The sequence below is a fragment of the Periplaneta americana genome, chromosome 5, assembly GCF_040183065.1.
Source record: "Periplaneta americana isolate PAMFEO1 chromosome 5, P.americana_PAMFEO1_priV1, whole genome shotgun sequence".
Lineage (NCBI taxonomy): Eukaryota > Metazoa > Arthropoda > Insecta > Blattodea > Blattidae > Periplaneta > Periplaneta americana.
The window spans coordinates 185,221,134-185,243,228 of record NC_091121.1 but is presented as its reverse complement, the minus strand read 5'-3'; the positions used below and the strand labels follow the sequence as shown (position 1 = coordinate 185,243,228).

The following is a 22,095-nucleotide window of genomic DNA, read 5'->3' as shown; positions in this document are numbered from 1 at the left end:
TTAAACCTGAAAAATATTAATTAAATTTAAGTTAAAAACAGGTATTTTAGGAACATTTTTCTCAGGAACTACTCAGGCTAGGAGGCTGAAATTTTGCATACTCCTATTTCATATGGTAGTAAAGAAGCATGGCTGCTACTTTCACATAATGATAAAGGATGGATAGAACAGGAGCTGAACTGACCTAAATTGTGAGATGTGCACAGACGCGAAAGTATTGATTTTTTCCGAGAAATAAATGTCGACATTGACCTTGATATAATCTAGAGAGTAAAATAAACATTAATCTTGATATAACCTTGAAATTGAAATAGACATTGAAAAACGAAATGACAAATTGAATTTATTTGAATATTATTTACAATTAACGCTAATTATTATAGTAACAGAACTGACTTTATTTCAATTATAGGTGATTTATTGATTTATTGTTGTCTTTCGATTGCATATCCGAGAATAATCGATACTTTTGCTTTCATATTGCTACAATGGGTATTTTCTGATTGGTGGAACACCTGTACTTTAATGAGGTCCATTAAAGGGCTGCCACCAGGTGTATAATTACTACATTTCGGCATGGTCGAGCATAAAAATCTTTATAAAATCAAGTATATGAGGTAGAAAGGTAATTTAAAAACCAAAATATACCTGCAGATATTGTGTGTATGCTGTAAAAATTGTAAATTGATAGATTCAAAAGTTGAAGAATAATAGCAAAATTTCTTCACTCATAAACAATGGCAAACTATCCAGTCCCCGTAAGTGACAGGTAATCTATAAAAACTCAAAGAATGCTATTTAATCAGCATTCCTCTTTCAGTTTCATCTTTATAATCTTCCTTAAAAAAAATATTCACTATAAATTATAGAGTGATCAGTTGGTTCCCAGAGCCTACTACCATATTGTAAAAGTAAATATATAACAGCTGGCATTACACAAATGCTGTTATTTATCAAGCAACTGGCATCAGCCTTACAGGGGCAATGAAAGGATTATTAATCACCAGGCTTCAAGACTTTGGACCCGATACAGTAAGTATACTGTGCATGCACTATAGGTTGTTGACTCGCTGCAGGTAGATAGAGATGTGTCGAGGTAACAACGTTGCTATTTAGAGTAGAGTACGGTAGTATGGGGAAACACACATATGTACATTCTGAAAGTAAATATAGGATACATTACACAATGACAATGTCAAAATAATGTGAAAAGCATTTATTCTCCTTTCTTTTATAAGCATTTCTGTGTAATTACACACAGTGTTGTTAATGGTGGAAGTAAGCATGTAGCAATTTTAATTTTTTCATTTATCCTATTGGTCGTCTTTAGGAAGTGCAGTTACAGTACCGAATTGCAATGTACTACAAGATACATTCTCAGTGTCTCAAACGTAAATCTTTTTCGGTTATCTGCCAAAGTTTGTACTGTAGAAAGCTGCGCTCTACGTCGCATGACGTGTTAGGAGCAAAACGAAAAAACCTAACATCATTGCAGTCTCTAAGAGACAGTCCTTTATTCTCGGGTGACTCTATGTCCACTAATTTGCTGTTTATGTTACACAATGTTCCACATCCGTTATTTTTACATAAAATTGATTTCCACTTCTGTTTCACACGTTCAGTAACCGGTGTACTTGGTGTCTCATTAATTCTCTGCATCATTTTCTAAACTAATTTGAGGGCTTCCGGCATCTCTTGCTCTGACTTTTTTAACTGTGTAATAGTTTCAGACACAGTTTGCATGAAAACCAAATTATTCGTCAGAACCTTCAAATCCAGAGCATTTTCCTTTGCGTATTTGTTGGCATTCATTCTACAGTACCCCCACCCACTGTACGCTTTACCACTATACTCAGTACGCCGTTATGCGGATTTCCCATCAAACTGCTCTATTGGGTCCGAAGTCTCGAAGCCTGTTAATCAGAGACATTAAGAAATGTTAAGAGATTTGAAATATACTTAAATACGATCCTTGTGACAAGTTTTACAATTTAAACACAATGAATGCAATGGTACTTACTTTGTCTGGAAATAGCTTGCAACCATATGTCTCTCAATTTTTCCTCAAATGGAGATCCATGAAAAGTCACACTTTTATCACTCCCTTTCTTACTTTTTGCACAAAGGAACAGGGCAATACACAATTTTGCATATTGTCTATAATTATTACAAACATAAAGTAAGAGCAAGACATAGGTCCACTACTGTCTGGCCATGAAATGAGCGGGCCCAGGTTCAAATCCTGGTTGGGATTTATTTTGAATAAACTTTATTTATTCAACTTTCTCCAAGTGGAGGCTGCCTACAAGACAAAACTTACCATAAAATTGTATTTTTTTTTAAATAAATGGTACATAAACAATTATAATGAAAAAAAAAGAAAACAATGAAGGAAAAGAAAAAGAAATAACACAGTTACAAGTAATTGAAAACGATTAAACAAATAATCATTAATTCTAGAAGAAACATAAAATCTTCCTAGCATCCATTTGTCATCAGGTGACTGCAGTCATCTATTCAGCATTAGTTGCAGGACCCAACTTAGGTTGACAGATCGCCATAGGGAAGAGGTCAGTCTATTTAAGCATAGAGATGGTTTCTTAGGATTTTTATAGATCCCTTCACTGCAGACAGAGATACTTCAGTGACAAAAGTTTGTCCTAGACCAAACTGCTTGCAAAAATGCGCGAATCTTTTTGTGATGGTGCCTCTACCCCAATCAGTAATCCAATAACTTTGATTGATGTTAGATATTTTTCCTCACAGTATGGTATAGTGGGGTCGTATATGTCGCATTTTTCCTGATGTACCTCAGCAGGTTGATTTTCACAGGTTTCCATCCTTACAGTTGGATCAATTATGACTCCGCTTGTTGATCTTGTCGGGATAGCGATGATGTCAATGCGCCTTGTAGATCCATTTGTGGACAAACCGTGGACCTCCTCTTCTACTTGGTAGTTTTTTCCTCGTAGGGCTGATGCTAGGAGGGATCGAATCTTATTAGTTGGAGTCTTTTCTGGGGATTTCCCTCAACCAATTGAGGCAGAATTGCTGGGTAACTTTCAGCATTGGATTTCGGACTCATTTCGCCATCATTAATTCACATATCATAATCATCCATACAATAGTCCGGGTTAAGTTCACGGTGCAGCGTGCTGTACTTGTACAAGAGCATGGCTGTTCGGCTACCCAATCATTCACAGAATAGGGGTGGTAAGCACAATAATCCTGACTGCAGTGCAACCTTCAGGTCCCTGCTTCGTAAAAATAAGAGAGAGAGCAAGATACCAACAGCGTGTTTTACAGAACTGAGGAGGATCTTGAAAAGGGGATGAAAACTAGAATTAAGTGGCCACTGAAGAAAACATTATGGTGGACGTTGTTTTGGGACGAATGCCAGGTCTTCTCTATATAGATGAAGGTCTAGCTTTAAGTCAATGTTTAATTTACATGACTGAAATGTGAAATGGTCCACAATAATATACAGTAAATTATGATTTTATTTTATTCATTAATATTTTGCTATTTCATTTATATTAATGTAATGATATTCAACAAATTAAAAAATGAGATTAATTGAAAACTTTTGAAACCACAGGATTGGGAGAAGGGGTGGGAAGGTACCTGAAATGATCAATCGAACAGCCTCTGATTAACCACATCTGTTCGAGAATCACAGCAGCAAAAAGAAAGGAATGAGTGAAGGGGACGATGTGTATCTTAAAAATATCTCTTATGAGAGTACATTTGCACTAGTTGTTCAATACACCCTTGCATAGTTTTAGACTCACTCCATAGACATTTGTATACAGATATCAACATTCTTTTAATCAACAATAATTAATTAATAAGTTTGGAATAGCACTAACACTGACTAAATACAATCACAAATATCTTCGACATAATATTTTTGTAAACAATTTTTGATCATCACAACCAGAAGACAAAATTTGGATGGCTTTTGCTGTCACATCTTTCCTTATAAAAGAAACTGACAAAACATACACATTCACACATACCATTCTGCCTAATAGCTACACAACTGGTTTTAAACCAGGACAGATCAGTAGTATCACATCACAGACTGATAACAACAATAACTCTCATATTATAATTATTATAACAAGGCCTGTGTCCAACAACGTAACGTTTGCTAACATACAGAAGGAAGCCGGGCTCTTACGTATGTTATATGGTTGCTATTGCTACCAAAATATGGCAACAATATAAAAAAAAAGTTCATATTTGTATTCCATTCTTTGGTTTTTTTGAGCTCCCACTAAAATTGGTTTCGTTACATGTCTGATTTGTAGTCCATGCTCTCCAAAGATGTCAGAAGCCTGTTATATCTGTGCCTGTTGAATCACTATTTATAATATTGTGCACCCCAGCATAAAACTATTGACAGTCTAAAATTACTTCAGATGTCTCTCTCATATTCTTGATATAAAGCTGGATTGGGTGAATATTCTGAAATGGGCAAATATAAATAACAAAACTGGAAAAAATAAATTATATTAAATTGTGTGCTTTTTTCTCACATTGGTTACATTTGCTCCTATTATTGAAGATTCTGGTATCAGTTGAGCTTAAAAAAATTTTTATGTGAGATTTTCTAATTAAAAAAAAAGCCAAGGGATTGTTGTTATCTTTCCCTTACAGCCCATTGTTTAAGGTATCTTCTAAACTTCTGTACTTCAGATTTCACTTGTCTTCGAACATTTCTTTTTACATGATCAGTCATATCTACTATTTTCTTTCTTTTTTTTTTTTTATATTCTTTGCCATAGTCCCTTTTTTCTGCAACTCCTGTTCAGTCATATTTGCCCTCTGCCTGCATATCTTCTCCCTTTCATATGTCCTACTTTCATCATCAGACTTTTTTTTCTTTCCTATAAACAATCACATGAAATAATATTCGAAGTTACTTTATACACCAGTATTACAAATTAGTATAATTTCCGCGATAGTTCTGACAAAATAAATCGTTAAAAATGTCATGGAGGTTAGATTTTTTTAGTGACAAACATTGTAATGTTTTGCATATACTACGAAAGTTTAGTACATACAAACTATATTTAATGCCACCTGGGACCGGTGTTACCAATAGAAAACATAATATTCAGTCATCAGTGATGATTTTTATATTTTTCAATAAAATAAATTACGCTAATGGACGAAAAGTTTTTTAACTGGCGCCATGTTGACCTCTCATCACTACCAACCGTTAAAATTTACCACATGAAGCAAAATTGTCTTTTGTGTAGCTCTTTTATTTCAAGGGACCGGCGTTACGAAATTTTTGGGGACAAACTTTACGTTAAAGTTGTGTCCTTTCAGAATTAAACAAACAACAATTCCTGTCTTTCATAAGTATTTTAACTATTTATTTTTATAATCTTGCCCGAGGAAATAAAATCAAATCGAAACATTCTGAGAAAAACTTAGTAAAACAGAGTAAAATGTAGTTGGGGACATAGGGACCGTAGTTACATTTTGACGTTTGGACATTATTTTTTAATTATAAATTTTTAAATTAATCCTTTTGTACTCTGTTTCCAACTAAAACATGTGAGAGTTAGTTAATTAAACGCAAAAGTAATCAGTTAACATTTTCAAGAAACTCCTTAAATCAGCCGGGACATACATTTACCCATTTCAGAATATTCACCCAATTACATAATCGAAAGCTGATAAAATGAGAAACGATTCTTATACAAGGAACTTATATTATTATTCCGTATCAGAAGTGTAATACAAAGTTATAACACCTATTATATCACTGTGTTACAAGGCACAAACTTTGTGGAGTGTGTAATAAAAAATAAAATTTCTGACAACCAACACATACACTTTTTACAATTAAAAAAACATTAAATCTCTCAACAATCTTCCCTTATACAAATGAAGCAACAACTAGAATCAAAACCTGCACGTAGGCCCACGAAAGTTCGTCTCAAACACATCTTCACACAGAACAATTAAAAACCTGCTTTCTCTTTTATAAACTACCATTTCCCAGAAACTAAAATTATCTAACATTCCTGGAATGTGCAGTTTGAGTAATACCACAGCATTTTTACCACATGCAGTGATCTCATAATATTGAAGTTTAAAAAAATTACTCGACACATTTTCTTGTCTGTATTTCAAAGTCATTTATGTTAATGATAAAATTCATCTCTAATACATGTCATTATTCTTGTACAGTATAATACTAGGAAATATCTAAATGCCAAATTAATAACTATATAAGCATTAAATAAATATCTGATATCTGCTGAATACTACATACATAATGCAATTAATACTGTACATTGATACATACATATTGCCTTTAAAATTATTATTAGCTTAATATTATGGCAACTAATGCTATTTTCTCTATATTTGTGCTCTATGGGATCAGATCACGCCCATTTAATAGGCAAAACTCAGAACTTCTATTACTATGGAGTGTCTTATTAGTAAAAGAAAGCAACTAGGAACTCATTATTTTTTTCAGCCGATTTTCTTTTCTATATACAGAATGTAACAGAAGTGGTTGATTAAACTTTGGAAGTGCAAATATTTATTCGGCAAAGGCATGTAACTCTATTCAATATGTGAGGGAGGAATCAATTATGCCTATATTAATCAATTTTATTAAGCGACAACAACAATTTTGACAACTATGAAGTAGAGATGAGTAAAAACAGCTGGAACAGTGTTTTTGAAACTGTTTCAAAATTGGAACTGTTTCGATACGAAACAGTTTCGTGATATAACCTGTTCCAACTGTTCCAAAGGATGTTACACTGCTCCAGTGATAAGTTCAACGTCCCACATGGTTCCAAGAGATAAACAGTTCAATTTCTAAACAGTTTTCCTCTTCTTTGCTGTCTGCAAGGGCCACGTGTAGCGCTGTCATCGACCTCCAATCGAAAGTAGATATACTCGTAATATTATCCATGTTCCACACAGCCTTCGTGCAACAGTAGCCTATGTAGGATCGCGCAATTTAATTGTATGAATCAAATTCCCTAATAAATCTGACATAGCTGTCCAATGAAGGAGAATATGTTCATGGTGGCCTAATATATTGTTAATTATGAATATACCGCGAAAAATATCGTTATTAAATTCTCCTAGAGTTATATGCATTATTTTTACTGAAATCGATTCATTTGAATTGTAGTTATTTATTGTACCCTTAACAGTCACCTGAGCGTGGTACCAACCACACCACCTCATTCTAGTGCCGAGGTCATGGAAAGCATGGGGCTCTATCTCCATGCCCCCCAAGTGCCTTCATGGCATGTTAAGGGGATACCTTTACCTTTTTTAACAGTCACTTACGAAAAATGATTTTTGTTGTCATAATACACTGAACAGCTGATTTAAAGACGACTGAAGGGCTTTGAAACATGTTCCTGAAGCAGATGAGATGTTGAAACACTTGGAACAGTTGGCACTGATGTTGTAAACAGTTACAGTCGAAACTGTTTCTTAAAAAGAACAGTTTATCCCATCTCTACTATGAAGTACTGTAAGAGTCATGATCACTTGATCCAGATGGTAATGGAAACAAGGAATCAAATGGAGAATATTACAAACAACTGTTAAGAATTATTGTAATTTGATCAACAGCAAAACTGAGAATTACATTACATAAATGGATTATGCAGGATATAAACCAAATGTTAAAAATTATAAGATGGAATGTATGTAGGATATCAATATAAACATTTTTCATTAAGAAATTTAGGGTCGATTTCTAAAACGAGGTCTAGACCACGGCCATGGATTTAAACCTCGTTTGGATTTATAAAACGAGTGTTTTGCATTTTTCTGAGCCATGGCTCAAAACCATGGTCTGAAGCAGAGTCCACAGCTGAGGTAGGTTTAAAACCTCGGTTTCATGTGTACAAGATGGAGGTAGATGATCAGCTGGGTGATTATAGAAGGAAAATTTCTGTCTACGGATATTAAATCCCCAGATTAGAGTGTTGAGAGATAGAAATATTCCTTTGTACCTATATAACGACGATAATTTCAGGCGAATATTTCGATTTTCGAAGGAATCAACGCAAAATTTAGCAAGAATGCTAAATAATAATCTGCAACGAAATGCAAGAGGCGATGGGTTGACAATTTTTTACACCTTCTTGTTGCTTTGAGGGAAGTAAGATATAATATTTTATAAGTTATTAATTATACCTTTATGTCTATAAGACGATATAACTTAATTTTTAGTCTTTATAGTAGTTTTGGACATTATATTTAATACTCGAAAATGACGTGAGCGTACAGGAATATGAAGCAAACGTGATTTTGTTTTCTTATTTTAAGTTTTATGCTACTAAGGCTTTCAACGTAGTAGGCTTATTATATATGAAAATAGAACCATACTACATTTTAGTTTCAATTGAAATTTTAATCCAGTTATTATTTAGGTTATTCATTCCTTAGAATCGGGTTTCCAGGTGGTTAATGTTGGTAGTAGTTATGAACAAAAGATAAACATCAACATAAATGCTCGATTTGTGCTAATTATTTGGGCAATATCATTCTGATACCTAAAAATCCGATCCCTATTAAATACTAAGTAATGCTAGTATTTTAACGCACATATATTCTGTAAATTAGTAGATATAACAATACCTTAGCTGAGAACAAAAGACTTACTGCAATTCAATAAAAATATTAATCCCGATGTTCATTTCTTTCTAATATCGACGTTTACAGGAATAAAAATCGATTCTTAGCTGCGTTGCCATATATAAAACACACGAACGTCGGTTTCTTCTCAAGCTGCGTCTCGACTTCGTTTTAGAAATCGCATAAGAATTCAGACCTTGATCGCGGTATAAAAGCCGGGATTTGGAACCACGATTTCGTCCGTGTTCTAGAAGTCGACGCATAATGTTCAATTACACATTGTTTTGGGGCTTTGGATTTCTTTCTCTGGGGTCATTTAAAGAGCCTCATGTACGAACAGCTATCAAATGACAAGAGAATTTGATGTAAAGGGTTACTGTGGTCTGCGAGGAGGGGGGGGGGAATACTCCAAATATTATTTTTTAAAGAATACAAAAGTTTAAGCCGAAGCATTGTATGTTACATGTAGGTGTCAAAGGTTGCTAATTTTAACAGTTTCTTTAACAGTACCTAGTGGAAAACATAACTTGATTCCTGTTTTAATGGTAAACTTTTTGTCTTCATATTTTGTCATGAAGACAACAGTGAGTGGAATCAAATATTATATATAATATCTTCCATACACACCCTGTCACTTTCACATACTGCAAACCTTAAGGGACGTTGCGTCAAAACTAAGTACAACTGGACATGAATTGCTCAATAAAAACTAATTGGTGTCCTCCATCCAATCTATCATTTGTTTTGATAGGCACCATATTGATTGTAATTATGCATTACAAAGTTTTAGTATTTGTTATAAATGTAATTTTTACTTCCAACTCAAAGGCACTAACTAAAAAAATAAGTTAATATGAAATCACTTCTTCATTTCTGAAGGTCCGTTACACTCTCTATGATAGTTTGTATCATTTGAAACAAATTCCAGTAACTCTGCCATTACTATAAGGTACGGTAGGAATAAGCACAGAAAAAAATAAAAGAAAGAAAGAAAGAATCAAAATAACTCTCATTTCTAGAAATAATGTTACTAGGAAGTCATTCCAGAAGTATAGTGTGTACTGTAATATTGTTCAATAAATATGTCATTTTTACCATTCACCTCTGGTCTGCAAAGCCTCCTACTTAGTAGACAGATCTGCAAAACACCAGAGGTCGCTGATAGTCGAACTGGGAGATATATGAGGGAGGGGATTTAAAAGCAGCAGCAGTGCAATTAAAGCTGGGTAGTCTAGGGGTACTCAAAATCAGAAAATAAACAATAAAAATTACTGTAAATATATTCCATATACACCATCTTTTATAAATTCGTGCAACATTTTAGAAATTCACCAAAAATAAACTAAGCAATAAATAATTGTAATTCTTTTACTGATAGAACGAGAAACTCTTCAAGTTTTGTTAGGAAAAAGCTTGTATCGCATAGTTGCCATGGTTTGCCGCTAGGAGCAGTTGTGAATTAGTTTTGTTGGAAAAAACCACAGATGAACAGGACAGTGATAATTACATTTTTCAACAAGATGGCTGTCCGGCTCATTTCTACAATGACGTACAAGGCTACCTCAGTACAAATTTATCACAACGTTGGATAGAACACTGTGGACAAAAAGATGACGCCTTAATGCAGTGGCCACCCAGGTCACCGGATTTAACTTGCGATTTTTTTCTTGTGGGGATTTGTGAAGTACATTTTTATGTACCCTCTAACCTTCAGAAACTTAGGAAGCGTATCACCATGGCTGTGGCACTGATTGGTCGTGATATTCTGACATGCTAAGTGGGATTATTGGCTAGATGTCTGCCGTATAAGCAAGGGTGGACAAATTGAGCATTTGTATATATATATATATATAAAACACTTGAAGAGTTTACCTACATTTCTGTGTATTAAAATTTAATATCCATTGCTTAGTTTATTTGTGATGAATTTCTAAAATGTTTTATGGACTTATGAAAGATAGTGTATAAACAATGTTAAAACTTATATAAATAGAACAGAGAAAGAATGAATGAATGAATGAATAGATGAATACAGAAGAAAGTATTTGTTCAATTCTACCAAGAGCCATTTAACAACAATGCAGCCTTAATACCATATTGAGATATATTACTTACAATTTCATTGTACTGTGATCCTTATGTAATAAACTTTAGTTTCTTCAATAAAGATTTAAGTGAAAAAAACTGAAACTATATAACAATAACAACTACAGTACATAATAGGTTAAAATGCCCCTTAATATTTTTTATACCATTCTTGCGAGTGAATGGGAATACAGTTATTGTATATGCCATTAATTTCAAACATCCAGTTTTAAAACAAAAAACGTGTTGAAAATAATGGATTCACAGATGATTATACTTCTTTACTCACATTTGGAAGGAGTGATAAAAAGGGTAATTTATCGAACAGAATTACAAGTAAGTTTAATTCTGTAATAAGTAAAGCAAAATAATGTTTTAGAATATATCAGTGGCGTATGCAGAATTTTTTCGGCGGGGGTTCATTATTAAAATTGTTTACAATTTACATTATTGGTATTTTAAATGTTGTGTATTATTATTATTATTATTATTATTATTATTATTATTATGAACTGTCAAATACACAAAATGTTAAATGAACGTTTCACAATAAAGTCAGAACTCAAACTAATGAACGGGTGAAAACCACTTTTAAAATGAGTTTAAAATCGACAATGCACAATATTTAAAATCTGCACTGCAGAACTGTCAAAACAAGCTTTTCAATATAAACATAACATACCACAAGTTAGATTTCATATTGTGTCGGCTTCATTTTATTACAAGGTCGGTACTAGGCGGTAGGTCTCTCTATAATAAAGATAGCATTGTTATAATTCGAACGTGCTGCAGCATCAAGCACAGGGATTATATTGAAGGAGGGGTAGGAAAACTATGCCTTATGTCGATGTAGATTTTGTTACTCTGACAGTGAAAAATGAGAGAAGGGAAAACGATTATGGATAACAAAATATTCAAATCTGAATATGTAATTTTTAAAAAAAGTACGGGGGGGGGGGGGGGGGTTAAAACCCGACATCCCCCCCCCTTTTGTGTATGCCCCTCGAATATATAATATCCAAGATGAGATTTCTTAGATACATTAAAGATTGTGCAGAAGAAAACAATATAAAGCAACTAAAATAATAGGATCAGCATAGAACGCCACAAACAGCCAGAAAGATGTTGGATATGAAATTACTTGCAAAATAAACTACGATACAGCTAGCTAGAAATATCAGTTGGATGGTGGGGTACTTCCACTGGCTTTTGTCACTGCATTGTGTTCTTTAACACCTCTATGCCCAATCAAAGCTTCTCTCACCACATTTATACTTTCAGAACGGTTAGGAGTAACAGTAAAGCACATTTCAGGCACTGTGATATAGATACGGACTTCACAGCATGTTCTGTCTCACCATATCATAGAATGTAAATAATCCTGATTGAAGCTATTGCATGGAAACATGTATTCATTGTCAACTAGTAAAGAATGCTCAAGTGTAGAGGAAGAATTATTTCCAGCTCTCCACTCGCCACTTGGAGTAAGCTTTATGGTGACCAGAGGTCTGCATCGGACGTTTTCGCTCGAGCGCCAAGTAGTTCATAGCATAATCCGATAGGTAGCGCACATGCATGATGGGTAAAATTATCACGAGTGATAAATCTTCGAACGGTATAAGCCGAGCATTAGACATTCGTTCTTGTTACAGTGATAAACTGTGTAGTAACATCATTTCAAAACTTTGCAGTGTTTAACTAACCTCTCCATAGTACAACTACAAACCTTGCTTTAAAATGTAATATAAATGTTGTAGGTAAATGTTTTTTTTTCCACACAGGAGTGATTTTGTTTTTGCCACATCTGATAGATGTTATGGGATGTAAATGTAATTATTATAAACGGAGAACACAATCACAATAATGCAAGAACTGTATCAAGTTTTCTAGTAATAATAATAATAATAATAATAATAATAATAATAATAATAATAATAATAATCTCTAATAATTAGTGCATCGATCTTTGTGTCTGCAACAGTTGTGCAGCATGATTATTCGTTTTATTCTATTTTCTGTGACGTTATCTCTGTACTAATATTGTTATTAATCTACTGCTATATCAATAATATTTTGTAAAACGTTTCTACATTGTCGCAGTATATAGGCGGAACACTATGTATGGACCTATCATATTATATATGTGGTAAATCAAATATTGAATAATTATTAATTAGCAATAATAACTGTATATCGAAGTTTTTCATACTATTTTATTTATAACTTCATGTTCCTATTTTGGTACGTTCCATTGACTGTTCCAATAAACGTTTGTCATAAACGCAGAAAATAAAGCCTTATTTTTACCGTGTGAGCAAAACATATGTGTATCTTATCTGTCGCCTTCCATACAAGATAAGCCATGTCGGTGAGATGACCTTGTACTGTACTTCTATTTATTACGAGCGTATCACGACCGATCGTATCTCACTCGAGGGTGCGACACTCGACCGAGTTCAAGCGAGCGATTTAACTCCAATGCAGCACTCTGATGGTGACACATACTTTCTTATTATATGTATCACGAAACAATTAAAATAACTACTATTTTAAGTAGATATTTGCTACATTATCCGAGATCTTACGTATTTTTAAATACCTAGTTCCATTTTAAAGTCTCAAATATCCATTTCCAGAATTCTATACCTACTCTATTACAGAAATTATTCACAAACATGTAATTCTCACCCCCCACAGTAACAGAAGTCTGAAGGATGAACTTGTAGAGCAGCAAAAAACGGAATACAACAAAAAGACATTGGAGACTTCGAAAATGAAAACTCTATTTGTGAACTTGGAACAGGCGTTTGTTTCGGAAATTAAATGAAGCAAGAGGAAGAGCAGAAAAAGAATGAAAAGCAACTTAGAGAGAAAAACAAAAACGTTTATGAATATAGTACCTTGGCAAAGCAACTCGAATCTGTTCATTAGTGAAATGTTTGCAGATTTTCAAGGGCTGAATGTGAAATAAGACACTCCAAATACACAGCTTAACAGCTTATAACCTTAAAAAGGTACAGGAAGTTGAGTTACTTTGTGTAGCGAATATCTGTCATAATACTTCTAAATGAATGTTCAAGGTACTATATAAAATAGTAAAATAGAAAAAGAATATTTACCACCTGGAACGAAAACATAAATCCCATTTGATTGGTGACATTTGTAATAATGAAGCTACTGAGACCCATCTTCTCAAAGCCATAACAATCATTCTCATATTCAGATTAAGTTATACTTTCTTACCAACAAACAGTAGTCGAAGTAAGCTTACAGTTCCTGAATTTACTTGGAGGTTAAAATAATCGTGTTAATGTTACAGGATTTATGTCATTGTTATTAGTAGTTTTCCTATACATCTTGATTACACAACTTTTAACATTATATCACATCGGGATATAAAGTATATACATGGTTTCATGTGTTAATTAACTAGTCACTTTGTTAACTAGTTTTGGGTGGTGGGCCATCATCAGAATTGGGTGGTCTTCACGCCTTCTGATTGCGTTTCCTGTGGGGGCGCATTTGTGAAATGTAATGTGGAGTCAAAAAGTGTGTGTGTTCTGAAATTGAGTTGTGTGTTGAGGATTTGATGTCGGTGTGTTTTTGTGTACCTGTATATTTTGTATTGTTCTAGTGTGTTTTTTTCGGTTGGAGATGTAGAATTTCCATGTCTGTGCCAACCACATCTCCAACCGAAAAACCAGTAACTAAACTCACTAGAACAATACGAAATATACAGGCACACAAAAACACACCCACATCAATTCAACACACACACTTTTTGACTCCACATTACACTATACAAACACACCCCAACAGGAATCGCAATCAGAAGGCACGAAGACCACCCAGTTCTGATGATGGCTCACCAGCCGAAACTAGTCAACAAGGTAACCTAGTTAATTAACACGTGAAAGCATATACAGGGTTAGTTTAAAAGTCCCGCACCACCTAAATAACTTTTGAAGCATACGGTTCAGTGATACGAAACTTGGTATGTGAGGATAATCATATACTAAGAACTCAATAATGGTATTACCGAGTTTTTTATACTTCCGGTTTAACCGGAAGTAACTCCAACTCTCTTATTTTAAATGGAACATCCAATATATATTTTTATTTTTGAATAGTGCTCATTAAGAGCTTTTCAAAAAGTACCCACACTGGATACTTCTGTACAAATTCAGTGTTGCTAAGTCAAGAAAACAGAAAAGTGTATCGAATATAATAAAATAATACAATACTCCTTCCTTAACAAAAACAAAACAAAGCTAGCTCACCTTCTAAATTATGTGTTCAAATTGGTAGCACTCAGCTGCTTTACAATGTGTCACTCGATCATAGAAACCATTTAAGGAATGATTTAACCAGGCTTCAGGAATATCTTGCACCACTTCCATTTTTATTTAGCAACACTGAATTTGTACAGAAGTATCAAGTGTGGGTACTTTTTGAAAAGCTCTTAATGAGCTTTATTCAAAAATAAAAAAATATATTGGGTGTTCCATTTAAAATAAGAGAGTTGGAGTTGCTTCCAGTTAAACCGGAAGCAGAAAAAACTCGGTAATACCATTATTGAGTTCATAGTATATGTTTATCCCCACATACCAAGTTTCATGTCACTGAACCACACGCTTCAAAAGTTATTTAGGTGGTGCGGGACTTTTAACTAACCCTGTATATACTTTATATTCTGAAGTTGTTTTCCATTAACGCATATAGGTAAGGTCAATAATGTTGGTGACTAGAACTTCTGAGAGCATCAATAACAAAAGTTGTGGTACTTTATGAATATCTACCCTCCAGCCATGATGTATCTGTTTATAATGGTATAATTGCTGGAATCAGCACAGAATCATTTTATGTGGAACAGACAAAAGATCTTGAGTTACAGCTATAACTTTCTGTATTGAAGAAAGCCTATATTCGTAAAATTATTATAAAGATTCATTCCTGGTTATTCCATTACTTTCGTTCACTCCTTTGCTGTGAGATCACAGAAAAGATTCTCTGAACATGTAAAATCACTGTCCTTAATGGAAGTTAACAGGACAAACAGCACAAAATTTCTAACATAAAATCAAAACACTGCAATTTTCAATAAAGGTGCAATTTAAAGTAATTGATCTAATGAAATTCTAAATGTAATTGCCAGCTCTAATTTATGCAAAGATCCGTGTTCTTTAAAAAGAGTGTAAACATCTAAATTATTTCTGTTCAATAACTTTGAAACACTCTTAAAATCTGAAATGACAAATTTGCTTTGTCTGAAACATATATAAGAATTTCACACTATATAATACTACCTTAAAATAATATCTTCAATGAAAGACATTATTTCAATGTACATTACTAAAAGCAATGCATTTCTTTTTGCAATGTAAGCTCACAAACATGACATTTATATTATATTCAAAGCAATAAAAGCCACAAATACAAATCTATTAAAAATCTAAATTTTCGAAGTTCAAATACACGCCAACCTCTAACACAGAAAACATGAAGCAGTACCGGTAATGCTACTATTACTATAATACGTTTCATTCCAGAAGATAAACTTTCTTTTTCGCATATATTAATAATTTTTAAAATACAAATTCATAAACTTTATATATCTACAGTATGCTATTAATTATGAGAAAATTTATTCTCATGCTTTCAGCCAGTAGGTTATATGGGATTATAAAGATATCTATCTGTTTTGCTTATGTATTAAGTCTAAAAAAAAATATTATAAAACATTTCATCTATGACTCACTTTTGGCAAATTCCATAATTCGTCATACTTTCAAAATATATTTTTAAAATGTCCCAAGCCCACCCCCTTACCTTGAACACAGATATACTACACTCTGATCCGGTCAGATCTGTGAGGCACAACCAGGTTCATACAGAGCTGGAGTCTGACGTCATCTGGACCAACACGTGGCAGTGCTGCTCCAGTCTTTGCACTGTGGCTACTAGGTACGCATTCTCGACGTACAAGTCCTTTACCAGTACATCTGTGCGTGCTAAACGCTCCATCTGCGAAAGATAAATAATTATTACTATACTTAATGGTAATGAAACTAGTTCGATTAATTAAAATGTGTCTCAGTGAAACGTACAGCAGAGTTCGTATAGGTCAGTTTCTGTCAGATGCGTTTCCAATTCACTGTGGGCTAAAGCAAGGAGATGCACTATCACCTTTACTTTTTAACTTTGCTCTAGAGCAGCGTTTCTCAAACTATGGTCCGCGGACCACCTGTGGTCCTCGAGGTCTGCCCTTGTGGTCCTTCAAAAAGGATAGAAGAAAAAATAAAATTCAAACGAATTGCATATCACACTATAGTTGAAAATCTCTGAGTTTGAAAATGACCCATGTCAATTGCCTTCCACTTTTTCTCCCAGTACCTACTGACATTTTATTATATTTATTGCCCTACCTGTCTGCAGACTTCCCACTCTACTCTCAGTAACAAAAGAGGGATTTAAAGCACTTTGAACGTGGTGTTTCTCGCCATCTTTTCCCTGCACATCAGTTGATGACATGTGGCTAAGTACATTGGGATATCTTCCAGATCTTTCTCAAAATTAATCGAACTAAATCTCTGTCTACAAGGTAATTCTTTGGTTGTTCTCAATGTGCATGAGAAAATATAGGGGTTCGAGAGGAAATTTGGTTTGTGGGTCAGTTGTGTAAAACAGAGGACTTTTCCATCATTTCCAGCCCTAGAGTCTTTTTGGTTGAAAATTATTTCGCTATTGGAAAAGAATTATGCAGTGACATACTATGTTCGCATTTTGTAACTCTGAGGTCACAATTTGAAACTTATTTTCCAAGTAAATATGATGAATTTTCATGGGTTCGTGATCCCTTTCATTGCGATATTGAAACTAACAAACTTTCATTGAGTGAAAGAGAACAGTTAATTGAACTCTCGAATGACGGACTTAAAACGAAATTCCAAGCGGAAGGTATGGTTAATTTCTGGACCTCGTCACAAGTGAAAAGAGAATACAGTGAACTGTACAATGGTGCTTTAGAGATTATAATTCAGTTTGCTTCTACGTATCTGTGTGAGAAAAGAGTTTTTATCACTAACTGTAATAAAAACAAAGTACTGAGATCGACTCAATGTATGTGACGATCTCCAACTTAAGCTTACCAGCATACATCCAAATATACAGGGTGTTTATAAAATACCGGGCATAATTTCAGGTATGTATTTCCCACATGTAGACAATCAAAATAGTTCATTACAACATGTGTCCGGAAATGCTTCATTTCCGAGTTATGGCCTTCACAACATTCTTTCCAAGGAAACAAGAGTAAGGTGGTCTGCGGAACTGTTCTGACTTAAACAAGTGGTCCCCACTTCTAAAAAGTTTGAGAAACACTGCTGTAGAGTATGCCATTAGGAAAATCCAGGATAACACAGAGGGTTTGGAATTGAACGGGTTACATCAGCTGCTTGTCTATGCGGATGACGTGAATATGTTAGGAGAAAATCGACAAACGATTAGGGAAAACATGTGAATTTTACTGGAAGCAAGTAAAGAGATAGGTTTGGAAGTAAATCCCGAAAAGACAAAGTATATGATTATGTCTCGTGACGAGAATATTGTACGAAATGGAAATATAAAAATTGGAAATTTATCTTTCAAAGAGGTGCAGAAGTTCAAATATCTTGGAGCAACAGTAACAAATATAAATGATACTCGGGAGGAAATTAAACACAGTATAAATATGGGAAATGCCTGTTATTATTCGGTTGAGACGCTTTTCTCATCTAGTCTGCTGTCAAAAAATCTGAAAGTTAGAATTTATAAAATAGTTATATTACCGGTTGTTCTGTATGGTTGTGAAACTTGGACTCTCACTTTGAGAGAGGAACATAGGTTAAGGGTGTTTGAGAATAAGGTGCTTAGGAAAATATTTGGGGCTAAGAGGGATGAAGTTACAGGAGAATGGAAAAAGTTACACAACACAGAACTGTATGCATTGTATTCTTCACCTGACATAATTAGGAACATTAAATCCAGACGTTTGAGATGGGCAGGGCATATAGCACGTATGGGCGAATCCAGAAATGCATATAGAGTTTTAGTTGGGAGGCCGGAGGGAAAAAGACCTTTAGGGAGGCTGAGACGTAGATGGGAAGATAATATTAAAATGGATTTGAGGGAGGTGGATATGATGATAGAGACTGGATTAATCTTGCTCAGGATAGGGAACAATGGGGGCTTATATGAGGGCAGCAATGAACCTCCGGGTTCCTTAAAAGCCAGTAAGTAGAGTATACTTAATGGTACAGTCAATTGCAAATCTGTCTCCACTTGATTCTGTTTTTCTACATTTTTATCATTCTGCATTCCAACAATAACTCTTTCTTTCCATGTCCTCCTTTAGCTGATCTATGCATTGGATTGGTGGACTGCTAATAGCTATATTTTCTTTCAATTTAATGCTCAATATTCTTCTTGGTATTCTCGAATTTAATTTCTTTTTTGGCCTCCTGTTGTTCTAACATAGCTACTTCATAAAAAATTAATTTCTCTTACTTGGACTGAATATATACAGGTTGTGGATAGAGGAGACGGCCTCCAGATATGGAGGGTAGCTGCGAATATATTAAATAAGCAGTCATGGACAGCCGATAAGGAGTGGTCCTCCAGATTGGGGGTTGGGCGAAGGGCTAACAACCCATCACCGTAAAAAATAGCTTGTTATGAAACCACACAATAAGCCTCAGAATGGGACTGATTCTCTGGCATGACCACAGCAAAGGAATAAGGTTATGAGATTTGGTAACATTAGTAGCAAAAGAACTAGCTAGATATAGAACAGACTTCGTGGGAGTACAGGAGGTTAGGTTAGATAGGAATGGCATATCACAAATAGAAGATTACTTGTTGTATTATGGGGAAGGAAACAATAATCATCAATTAGGAACAGGATTCTTTGTTCATAAAAGAATAAAATCAGCAGTAAAAAAGGTCGAATTTATCAGTGATAGGTTATCGTATTTAGTACTTAAGGGTAGCTGGTGCTCACGCCCCTACAGAAGAGAAAAACGACCATATAAAGGATAGCTTCTATGAGGAATTGAGGACCGTTTTTGCAAAACTTGCTAACTACAAAATTTGCAAAATTGAGATTTTGATGGATTCGTTAACATACATGATGTAGGCCACACCTGTGGAGTAACGGTCAGCGCGTCTGGACGCGAAACCAGGTGGCCCGGGTTCGAATCCCGGTCGGGGCAAGTTACCTGGTTGAGGTTTTTTCAGGGGTTTTCCCTCAACCCAATACGAGCAAATGCTGGATAACTTTCGGTGCTGGACCCCGGACTCATTTAACCGGCATTATCACCTTCATTTCATTCAGACGCTAAATAACCTAGATGATACAGCGTCGTAAAAAAAATAACCAAATACATGATGTAAAAGGCATTTTAGTAAAATTGGATTATTTCTCTTCATTATAGTGTGTCAAAGTGTGATCATTTTTTCAAAACTTGCTTTCTCATATATTTAAGAGTTACAGCAAAATTTGCTTACTACAGTGTTTTGTCTCCCCTGTAAAATTTAGGTTTTTCAGTTAGCAAGTTTTGCAAAAAATGGTCCTCAATTGGAACATACTTTTGATCAGTTATCTAGATATCACATGAAAATTTTATTGGGGGATTTCAATGCTAAAGTAGGATGGGAGGATATTTTTGAACCGACTACTGAAAAAGAGAACCAACACATAACTAGTAATGACAATAGAGTTAGGTTAGTCAACTTTGAGACATCAAAAATTGCAATTCGTCTATGTGTATCATCTCTCGACGAAACACTGTTAAATATCCTCCGTTTGCAAACCGCTTCCCATGCAGCGGCTTCTTCAACTGCAGAATAAGATCAAAGTCATATGAACTGAGATCAGACGAGTAGGGAGGATGTTCCAACACACTATCACCCTATGCTTCTTGTAATTCAAAATGATATTGACGAACACTTCTGCCACGAAGAACTGCAATTTTCACGTATGGCCACTGTTCAATTTTACTTACATCCATCTTGGAGCACAGTCTCTAGCATACTAACTTCTACATGTGCTATCAACTATCCACCAATACACACAGATGCAATCTGGCAGTGGCATCCTGTATAGTGTACAACAGGTTTTCAAATGTATATACCACATTTTTGGTTATTTGGAAGGTGTAACATAGTTGCAATGACTTATGAAATGACCCTCACACAAACAGCTGTTTCTCTACACCCATTATGAACAGTGCTGCCCTCAGACAATCTCAGAAGAGCGACATGTACTATTTCTTTGTAGTCATTTGTAGTCATTTGTCCTGCCTTCATACCATTTGTAAGGTTTGTTATGCCTAATATTCAAACAGCTATAGCTCCACATCCAATGGAAATTGGGCACTTGCTTTTATGAACTTTTTCACTCAAAATAATCAATACTACTATCACCTAAAATATTTACTATTTCTTCTGAATCACCCTGTATATTTCTCTCTTCCCTTCCTGACAAAATTGATTATTTTCTATCTCTATCCCCCCCTTAAAAGCTGCATTATTTCAAACTGAACATACCTGTTCCTTACATGCTGAAGTCTGCTGATTCAGTTTTTCCTGAGTTGTCTGTAACAGTGACTGCAATGTTGAAACTTCTTCTTTGTGTTTCTGCCATGTACCTGCAAGTTGATACATTTAGGAGGTGAAATATTAAGAGAGAACCAACTGACAGTGATTTCAATGTGACATTAAGTTCTACTCACGTTTCAAGATGCTTTCGCTCTGTTGCTGCTGTTGCTTCAGAGCTTGCTGCAGATGGCGACACTGTTGTTCTTGCTGTCTCAGTCGAGCATTTAAGGCTTGCAGGATGTTGAGATCAATTCGACATGCTTGCCCACCAGCCTTGGCTCCTGCTGTCCAGTGTGGCTGTAATGTATCAACTTGATCGGTGTATTCAGAACTTTAATATCCTTGGAAAATCTATGCAAATTAGAAGCCATAAAGGTTACTGGAAAGTACATCAATGCAAAATACGTATAAATAATGGCAGAAACCAAAGAAAATTAAAGACCAGATTGATTTCAAATGCCAACCACTTTTGAACAAGTCTTTGCCTCTTCTCAACTGGTCTCAGTTTATTTGATGCACACTTTCAATTTGTTAGACTTTATAAAACAGTTATATTACCGATTGTTCTTTATGGTTATGAAACTTGGACTCTCATTTTGAGAGAGGAACATAGGTTAAGGGTGTTTGAGAATAAGGTGCTTAGGAAAATATTTGGGGCTAAGAGGGTTGAAGTTACAGGAGAATGGAGAAAGTTACACAACGCAGAACTGCACGCATTGTATTCTTCACCTGATA

General features: G+C 34.7%; 1 protein-coding gene across 3 annotated transcripts in view; it reads right to left on the bottom strand.

Moving 5' to 3' along the window:
* Positions 1-14,819: 14,819 nt before the first annotated feature.
* Positions 14,820-22,095, bottom strand: part of LOC138700324 (ninein homolog) — a 108,547-nt gene continuing 101,271 nt past the window's right edge. The window contains exons 22-24 of one of the 3 annotated variants that reach the window (XM_069826867.1): positions 21,495-21,657; positions 21,310-21,410; positions 14,820-16,749 (exon numbers count right to left, since the gene is read on the bottom strand). In XM_069826867.1, coding sequence (XP_069682968.1) covers positions 16,612-16,749; positions 21,310-21,410; positions 21,495-21,657 — 402 coding nt within the window. In that variant the 3' untranslated portion in view covers positions 14,820-16,611. The remainder of the gene's footprint in view (positions 16,750-21,309; positions 21,411-21,494; positions 21,658-22,095) is intronic. The other 2 variants (XM_069826868.1, XM_069826869.1) reach the window with 2 other exon arrangements.